The following is a 10,465-nucleotide window of genomic DNA, read 5'->3' on the forward strand; positions in this document are numbered from 1 at the left end:
GTGATGAATAGATGATGCCATCAGTGAGTCATGTATATGGGCGTGAGATTCTGCCTGCATCCTTATTTGAATATGTCACTGTGACATCCTTATTCTGTTCCGATTGGAACAGGACACTAGAACATTTTCACATCACGGAGCTTGACCCAACAATCAGACCTCAAACCTTTTTGAGAGCCAAATTGCCGTAAAGTTGTAGTGTGAGAAGCTGAGAGGATCAATGAGCTTTCTTCCAAGTGTCTGATAGAACAATGGCCAAAAGTGAACGTCCCTGTTTAATCTGGCCATGCTGCTCAAACTGCTGTTACCTAACTTGCCACAGCAGAAGTGAAGGATGCTGTTTGTGTTGGCGTTTCTTATTTACCAATGAGCGGAACTGCAGCTGTTTCCCGTGTCCATATGCAGAAGACAAACCTTGCCAGTGTTGCCACTGCTCATGTGCAGAGCATGCAAATTGCTGGTGGTGCTGCTGCTCTTGTTCAAATAACCCAGACTGCAAATGCGACTGCTGTAGTGGGGAGAATTCAGCGTGTCAGTACTACGAAAGCAGATGCTGCAGAAGCTCTGTCTACAAACCACACCACTCAAGAGCACTAGGGACTGTTCAGTAAGTAGAGTCAAGAGCTCTTAATTTCTTGTGTTTTTTTTTTTTCATTTTTTCCTGATTGACATTATGTCCTAGTGGATGTGCTGCATTTAGGAACGTAAGACCTGTTGGCTCACTGGAGTCCAGTTCCCAGCTATTTCAAACAACAACAGGATATCATCTTACAAGATGAAACTGAAAAGCAGAAGGGAAGGGGCCAATTATTAAATATAGAAACAGTAAGCTAAAGAGCAGTCAACTAAAAAGTTATTCTCCAATACCTTTGGAGAATAGCTAGCAAGCTAGCATAGGAACTTGAGACTGCAATAGCAGCAAACAGAAAGGAACTGACAGGACTTCTGGAAATGTATGGTCTATTCCTATATAGCTAAACCGGGAAGACCAGAAGGAATCTTCACAGGAACAGAAAATTCTGTTCTCTTTAGTTTACTGTTTCTTTCACGGCTGTTTAAAGCAACAACAGAAGCAGATAGCATGGTGCTATTGAACATTTGGGAGAGAATGAGGGAAGGAAAACAACAGCAGTATGAATGCTAAAAAGAAATACAGCATAGTGCCAGACTGCTGTGGTTCAGAATGAGATCTACYGGAAACATTGAATACTGGTGCTCCTGTCAAGGCTCTGGAAACTCTATTAACTACTCGTGGAGTAGTACAAAGGTATTATTGGATTTTTAAAACAATAATGTCCACAGGCTAGGAGGCAGACTAGAACAATCAAGATTTGAAGATAACAGGGATTTAGCATGTCCTGAAAGCCAGGCCTCTTCCATAATAAAGATAATACAAAATGTTTTTCCACATTTGAAAGTCTTGGCAATTAAGATAAAAGAATCAATGATAATAAGGCTGCTGCTAACACTAAAGATGATCTTCATTCATTCTACAAATCAGAAAGAGTTCAAATGTGATTTTTAAAAAATGATTAAAATATTAGCATGATCATATGTAAATATGGTTTGCTAAGTGAAGCAGAAATTTCTTCAATACTTTCTGGAAGTGGTAAGACATCTAGTTGTGCTATTTTCTTAAGGACATATTCCATATGGAAAATGCAAAAGAAAAACATTTTGACATATACCCCGTCTTAAGTTTTAATGAAAACAAATTTCTTCTAAAAATCTTACCAATGTAGTTGTAAAAGAAAGCATTTAATACCCTATGAAACAAAATAGTGTTTCATTTGAATTGCACAAAATGTTTTTTTTCACCCTATTTATTTGTTGTTTTCATTTTGAAAAAATAATCAAACAAGAAAAGGAGACAAAATACACTTCAGTTTGTACTAAAGCAAACTGTATTATTCCTTTTGTTTGGCAGCCAGAAATAACCCAACAAATTCAGACAGACCTGCAATGATTAAGATGTCTGTTATTCTGTAAGATGTTTATTTATTGGCAACATTATTCAATAGTGAAATAATTATGAAAAAAGAAAAGAGAAAAGTGGACTCTTGATAGTGCTAATCCAGGTGTTTAAGTAAAAAATCCTGTCAGAATAAAAGAATGGTTGGCATGCAAAGCAGAACTGCTTATATTATCAATTTTGCTAGTTAGATGGTATCCTAATATTCAGGCTGCTTATGTCTGGGTTTTTTTTTTTCAAATGTATTTTATTTAGGTCAAAAGATGTTTTGTCAAGATTCAGAACTAGAAGCGATGCATCTGTCGTTACACTGGAAAGGAACGTCTCAGGCCATGCTTTCCGCGACCAGCTCACCTGTCCRCTGTGTAAACAATTGTTTCTCCAACCATTTATGCTGCCATGCAACCACTGTATTTGTGAGAAGTGTATAACTAAAAGCAAGAGCAAAGCTGAAGTGACTGAAAATTTTTTCATCATCATATGCCCAGTGTGTAGCAAAGCACATTGCCTCCCCTATACTAATAAAATTCAGCTGAGGAAGAATTACCTGAGAGCCAAACTAGCCAAGAAATACATGCGCAGACATGGCTTTCTGAGGTGGAGATTTGACTATAGTGAAAGACCAGTCTATTGTCAAACTTGCAGGGAGAGAAAAAGAAAGGCAACCAAAAAATGTAGAACATGTGGAATTAATTACTGTAATGAATGCCTGCACATATATCATATTGAGACTGGTGCTCAAGATCACATTTTCACCAGAGCATATCAAGAAGATCATGAACAGTGGCGCTGCTTATTGCACTACAGCTCAAACCTCTCTGAATACTGTGTGGATGACCATGAGCTGATCTGTGAGTTTTGCAAGAACTCACTGCACAATGATCACGACACTATTCCCCTGACAGTGGCGTGTTCAAGAGAGGCCGCTTCCCTCTTCGATACTATTGCAAAGTTTAAAAAAGGTTTGTACTTCTCTTACTTCTCACACTTCCCCATGTCTCCTTGGAAAGGAAGCTTGAACATATGCTTGACAAGCCACATTATCCTCTAATTCTCTGCACAACACGAGTCAGAAAGGTGGCATATTCCCACTGTGGAGACACCAAAGGAAAAAGCTCATAACTGTGTGGCACTGTGAGCCAGACTCAACTACTAGAGAATGAAAGAGCTGCATGTGGGATGGAAACATAAATGTGCATCTAGGGAGGGGAAGTTCCATCTCATACTGCACAACCTAGCATGGAATAAACACCACTTACTGCTTGCAGGATAAAACAGTGAATATTTTTTAATCAGAAATTTGCACTTGAATATCTTCCCCAGCAAGCAAGTTGTATTGTCCCTCTTCAGTAAGTTTTCTGCTTATACCTGTGTTGCTCTGAGGTAGCACAGTAAAGTCACTCTTTTTATATAAGATTTGATCCACAGCAAATGACTGGCTGAACAGAGACTGGGATTTTATGAATTTCTTTTAATTATTTTGATCTTTGCATGTAACTTCACAGATGTTGGGAACATAATGACGTCTGGATGGAAAATACAATTCAGAAAGATAAAAGGGAACCAGTAGGAAACAACTAGGATCATTAATTTCCCGATTTCCAAACAGTCTAAAGGTTGAGAAAATAAAAGATGCAGAATATTTGTACAAGATTTTGTAATGTAACATTGTTTCAAGATGTTAGCTGAATTCCGCTAAAATTTACTATCAGCCTTCAGTATTTTTSATTCTGTTTCTGCATAGTTCTAAATTTTTAGTGCCAGGAGAGTAAATCACATCRTAACATAATGGCTATCAGAGGAACGTACTATCCACCACAGACATAACAAGAGCTGTACAGGTGAATTTGCTACCATTATTTTAACTTGATACTAGCCAATTTCCAAAGATAATACAGAGCTGCAATAAATTAAGTTTCAGCATTTCCCATGTAATGGAGTAAAAATTATCAAGCCCATTTTGGGGGAGATAAATTTGAGTAAGTGAGGGAATAACAATAAGTGCCACCACTTAACTGTCTAATTTTACGCACCCAAATATGAACATTTTAACCCAAGCAACTTCCCTCAGGCCTTACCTGCAGTAGAGATGAGAGCAGAACACTAGAATCCTCACTCTTGTCGCAGGTTCTAACCAACCTGAAATCTCTTTAAGCTACAATCTATCTTCTGTCCCTTGTAATCACATTTCAGTATGAATTTGGAACTACTGATCTGATTTTGTTTTACAGTACGCCACGGTGTTGATAATGATCTAATGGAAGTTCTCCTGCTAAAAAATAACTTCAAGGCCTACAAGGACACCAAAAGGAAGGAGATCAGAAATGGATTCTTAAAATTACGTATGGTTCTTCATGAACGAGAAAAGGAGATGATGGAGTTGCTTGAGAACATTGAACTTAAAAAACAGAAGGACATTTCAGAATACATAAACTATACATCCAGCCAGCTCTCATATATGGATGGCCTTATTCAGTACTCTAAAGAGGCTCTAAAGGAGGAAAGCCAGGTTGTATTTCTGCAATCTGCACACTGCTTGGTGAAAGAAATAGAAGATGCAATTGCTTCCATTTTCCAACCCAGTCCATGTCTCAGAGAAGATCCCTTAAAAAAACTTCAGCTCAACTTTGATGAACTTTTGATCAATTTACGGGGACTTTTCCCATCCCCTAGTAGAATAAAGCAGTCAGATGGTAAAGCAGAAAAGTATCCCTATCCTTGTAACTCAGATATAATGGTCCCAAGGCATATTCCAAGCACTCAGGAATTCAAGCCAGCATCATTGTTCCGAAGCCCATCTTTAAATTCCTTGTTTGATTTAGGACTGATGACTAAAGAAGCTCTTGGAAGACCAAGCTCTACACCTCCCCATCATCCTAAGCCACGTAATGAAATGTGTGCATACTGGGATGCAGCTTGTGAAACTCCAAAAAAAGAAAGAAAATATCAGAATGTTTCCTTTCCAAGTCCAGAACCAACAGACAATGAATCAGTCACAGTCCCAGGATTTGTTGTTATCTACCAGACTGTTGTATACCCAAGGTCTGCCAAAGTAAGACATTTATAAATTCTGGATATATACAAAAGACTAACTAGTACCATTATATTTTCAGGTTCTTATACAGTCTGAACTCATGGGAGTTTGAATAAATGAAACTACAGTATCAGTTTAAATACTTAATTTGTAGGAGATGAGGCATTTCAACTTATAATACATATTTATATGACATCTGTAATAATATAACAATCCTATCGACTACAGTAGGAATGTGATAGAATTCAATTTAAGCTTCAGTTTATCTCAAAACCTCGTTAGATGGAAAGGTCCAGTGCAGAAAGAAACAGATGTATTATGTTTGTATTTAAATATTTGTACATCAGATTAAATTATTTGATCCTGGTCCTGCCCTTCAATGTGATGACATCATGCCTGGGTGATTTTCTTCATTATATTTTTCAGAGACGATAACAAGATTAGAATGCCAGTTGCGTAAGATCCCAAGTGCATACTGTAAAGTGCTGACTGCTGTCAGCATGCATTGCTTTTAGTGTGCTAGAAGAGAGTACTATGAAATTCCTAGGAAGAGGCTTAGCATTTTCTGAGTGAGATCCAAAACTGCACATCTTTCCTGTATATTTCATGCTATGGTTGGAATTTCAGCTGCTCTGGCATTTGAAAATTAAAACCTGCCAAACAGGGGACTTCCAAAAAGGCAAAAATGAAAATAAGCAAAAATTAAGAATACATAATTTGTACACTAGATTTTTTCTCTTCACAGATTTACTGGACCTGTCCCACAGAAGATGTGGATTTCTTTGAGGTAGAGTTTTATGAAGTTGTTGCTATTGGTCCTGATAACATTGTCCAGACACAACTAGCTGGCCAGCTGAGCAAAATAAAGCAACAGAACCTTGAAATTCAACATCTGGACCCAAATACAGAATATCTTTTTAAAGTCCGTGCTGTCAATACAAGCGGTCCAGGTGAATGGAGTGACATCTGTAAGGTACTGTAGAGTCTCCCYATACTTTATAGAGTTGTCTCAACTTTTTTGCCTCCCGTATTTGTTTTTTTCCACATTTATTTATGAAGAAGATTGTTTAGATGAAAGATTGCTAGTCACTTTTTTAGGCAAGTGATGCTAATGGTTATACTGGGATTTTCCATACATTGTTCTTCCTACCTCAGTTTGCATTAGCTTGCCCTACATAGGAACGTTTCTCTTTTTTTAGCAATGGGGATCTGTTATGATTACATCAGTTAAGTCATTGTAACTACTTACATTACTGCCAGAGACAGCCTCTGCATTATGCTCTTTGACACACAAAGTAAGAGCCTGAAGATTCAGATCCAAAAACTTTCATGCTAGAACAAGAAGACAACCATGAAGCAAAAGAGGAAACAGAAACCAAAGATTAAGAAGATTCTTTGGCACCTTTGGTCATGAGTCTCCTCTACTGTGGTTTTAGAAGAGAAGGAAAAGTGTTCAAAGGAAGATCAAAGTTAAAAGTAGAAAGGTTTTCAAAAAGGTGTTGGAAGTTAAGACATTTAATAGTTTCATTTTCACACCATCTGAGCATCCCGCATCTCTTGCCAGCGTCACTTTTAGTTTTTCAAACCTTGCCCAAAACCACATATTTAATTCTTATTTTTTTTCCTTGATAAATGATCAGAGTGAATTATTCTAAGAAAAGGTTTGCACACTCAGTAAAGTGTGCTTTGAGGAACTGCAATGCATATAAAGCAGGTGGGTTCCATGAAAAAGGTAGATTTCATTCTCTGTCTCTAACCACAACATTTCAGCCTTTCTCCTCTATCAGTTGCACCAAGAGCTATCCCTACCCAGGCCCCTGGTCCCTTGTCACATTTAGAGAGTAAAAGTCTAACTTTAAATTGGTGTTCAGACATCTCACTCCCTTGGTGAGTTCTAATGATAAATGACACCTCCCAGAACAGCTCTACTTCCTGTACTTAAAACATTGAGCATAGTATTTTTTTTTTTTTTATCTGACATGTTGCAATGCTATATTGATTCTTCTTTTGAAAACAGTTCTTTCTGCAGGCAGCGCAGTCATATTAATATTCCAAAGAAACACAAACTCACTTAACATCTGCCGTAATTTACAGAAGTATAGAGTTCCATAGCAAATGAAAATGAGACAGCATATATGATAAACTTTTATAAATCTTTTTTAAAAAATAACTATCTCTATTCCTTTTGCATAATATCAGAATAGTTTACCTACACAGAAAACCTTGGAAGAACTTAATTTCAAAGAAAATATGGCATTGAATTTTAAAAAGGGATTTATGCAGAGCAGTATCACTTTATGTGTGTATCATTGTTACTGAGTGTGGGAGGGAATGCGACTGTGATGGGTCTGAAAGGTCATGGGAGCTCAGGCACCAAGCTACAAGGGGGAGGAAGGTGATGGAAAGTTTTGTTAGACAGCAGGTACTATTTTATGCATTAAACTAAAGCCGATGCCATATCACCAATATACGAAGTCCCACAAAAGACGTTATTAAATAATAGTAAATATTATTCCCAAAACACTAAATATGTCTACCTCTTCTCTACTTTAATACATTCTTGTATCCTCCTTGCAGATAATCACTCCAGATGAACACGGGAAAGTCCAGGGCAGGTGGGGGATTCGGAGGAGTATTCAGAGTGCTCTGCATACAGATACATAGACAAAAGAATCAAGTCAGGGATTCTTTTTTCATTGAAGGACTGGAAAATGTCTATGCTTTCTTATGCAATTCCTCCTTTGCCACTGAAGTTAGCAGCCAGAGACCTAAGAGGGAGCTCTTTAGACTATTATTGCTTTCTGACAAATAAATAAATAAATAAATAAATAAATAAAACCCCTGTTTTCTCCTTTAGCCTTTTTTATTCCAGCACCAAGACCCATGGAAAATGCTATGTTGTGCATAAATATAAAAACCCATTAGCCTACCTGACAGGACTTTGCACCTTCAAAGAAAATGAACACAGAATTTTGCAATGTTCTGATTATTATTTCTGCTGATATGATTTAACACAGTTCATACAGACCTACAGTAGCCTGTAACATACTTCACATATTTTTAAAGCACGGAATGAGTTATTCTATACCCACATTTGGTCTCGGCCTCACATAGCTGAAGTACAATGTACATACATGCACACAAGGAAGCTGGCAACAGGCAGGACAAGGAGCCCAAGAATGAGGGCAGACAGGACTGTGTCTCCTTACGCACTTGGGTAATCATGGTCAGATTTACTTGACTGTTGTGAACGTCACCTTTGTGAGATGCAGAGTATCAGTCTGTTAAAAGTATCTGCAAGTAAAAATCAGGAGGAGTCACAGAAGCTCTGACTCCCTGAGTAGGCAAGCTACAGTGCTGAAGTGATAAGGAGTAATAACTAATGTCATTCTCTATGCAGGGATGGTCTTACGTGGTTCCTTTCTCTCACTCCAGCCATATCAAGCAAGTGTGTGTATGTAGCTATCTACCTATCTACCTGTATCTATCTACACACACCCATATGTGCTTATATACATCTCTCTCCACATATATATTTAAACATATTTCTAACAGCCTTTGTCCCCATCCTTTCAACTGAGGCATTTAATTGGGATAGGAAATAGCATTAGGGCCACTGTTAGCCCTTCTAAACACCACCTGTGCATTTGTATGTTCGTGTCTTACCTTCAGTACAGAGCAAGTCCCATTATGGAAAATCATGTATTATGAATACTGCCCAYGAAATCTTGGACCTCCTACTACCTTCCTTAAGGCAAACAATAAAACTTAGGTATATTTAATATAACCTATTTCTATTGTACCTTTCATTTCTGAAGTTCTTGTTTAGCTTTATATAGTCACTGTAAGGTAGTAATATTATAATGTGCTAAAGGAAGAGGCTGAACAAAAAGGCAACAATGGCATCAGCAAAGCCAAAATTTGAAGTCTGAGAACACCTGTTTCTCTCTTTTGTGCTAGCCAGTGAGCTATTAGTGATGCTTCAGTTAATATGTATGTTCTTGCCAAGATCTCTCTTCAGTCTTTCCTTGACAGCATACTTTTTCGTGGACACAGTCTTTAGACAGGCGTCTAGGCCATTAAAGGTAAAAGAGGTTTACATTTTCAATTGAACAATTATGTTCAATTTACACTTTCTATTGAACAATTATAGGAGCGTCTGATTTTGAGAAGCTTCTCTTGAAACATTTAAAAGGGAGCTGATCTCCACACATAGCACCAGTGATCTAAAAATTCTGCTAGATTTTTGCAGAAGTCTAAATGTCTGACCTCCTCAGCTAGTGAAGCCTAATTACTCCTTCATGACTGTCTAAACCCCTTCCCCAGACAGCAGCATTCTAACTCTATTTCAAGGGCATGTGAGTTATAGTTCCCCAGAAATCCACCCATTTGGTATTCCTCGTAGTATATTTCTCTGTATATGGATCAGACTGCAATATGGAGCAAGTGTACAAATTCCCTTTGCACCACTGGCAAAGCAAAAATTGACTATAGCAGCCTTCTGTACCCAGCAGCTCTTAAGAGACGTATTTTGCAGTACACAGCTCTGTGTAACAGCCAAGCAAAGCTGCAATTCCCCTTTCATGTAAACAGTGACTCTGTTCACTTTAGCAGGGCAAAATCTTATCAGTATCACTGAGAGAGCAGAATCAGTCCCACCCTGTAAGCTTTAAGATTTTTATTAATTATTGTGGGGCTGCTGGAAGCCTATGTTTCTTTTCAAACAAATTACCTTTCAAAYATCTCTATCTCAGCTCGCTTTGCTTTCTTCTCCAGGGTTGCCTCTTTTTTTCCATGAGAGGAAAAAAAATGTGTTAAGTTCTTTACACACAGTTCAGTGCCTGCCTATTATGAGCACTGCCAAATCCCATGGTGACTGGATGTCTACAGCCCAATTTACTGCACTCCTTCTCTCAATAAACAGGCAAGGCAAAGAATGGGACAATTTTGCTTATCTACTGCTCACTGCCCAAATGGGTGGGGAGGCAGCACCATCTCTCATCCTGGGCACACATTTTTCAGCTGCATGCCTTGAAATTGAAATTTTGAGATGTTTATAAATAAATAAAAACCTGCCTGAATTTAATGCAGCGTGATATTTGCATAATTACTTTTCAAGGTAATGAGTGTAACAGAAGCCAAAACACAGAAGGTTGAGTATCTTCAGAGCAGCCTGTGCCAGTAAATAAACACACAACTCTTGTAAGTATCAAATTGCAGAGGAGTTTAGAAAGAGCATAATTTATTTAGGGAACAACGAGCATCTATTTGTGTTGAGCAGGTGGCCAAGGTGAACAAATGAAAGACATATATGTAATTGAATATTAGAGGAGCCATCACTTCATTTCACCACCATTTGTCTTTCGGAATATCTATAGCCAACCCTGCCGAACAAAACATCGCAAAATAAAGGTGGCTGTCAAATCACCTCCTCCAAATCCAAGCTATTACCAAAACAA

At 38.0% G+C, this 10,465-nt stretch overlaps 1 protein-coding gene across 1 annotated transcript; it reads left to right on the plus strand.

Annotated features, from left to right (window-relative positions):
* The first annotated feature begins 251 nt into the window (after window positions 1-251).
* Window positions 252-7,670, plus strand: TRIM42 (tripartite motif containing 42). The gene is made up of 5 exons (XM_026073080.1): window positions 252-607; window positions 2,228-2,934; window positions 4,204-5,024; window positions 5,752-5,979; window positions 7,584-7,670. Exons 1-5 carry the CDS (start codon window positions 252-254, stop codon window positions 7,668-7,670), a joined length of 2,199 nt encoding a protein of 732 aa, XP_025928865.1.
* The last annotated feature ends 2,795 nt before the right edge of the window (window positions 7,671-10,465 follow it).

This window comes from Apteryx rowi, unplaced genomic scaffold (assembly GCF_003343035.1).
Source record: "Apteryx rowi isolate R43461 unplaced genomic scaffold, aptRow1 scaffold_36, whole genome shotgun sequence".
Taxonomy (NCBI): domain Eukaryota; kingdom Metazoa; phylum Chordata; class Aves; order Apterygiformes; family Apterygidae; genus Apteryx; species Apteryx rowi.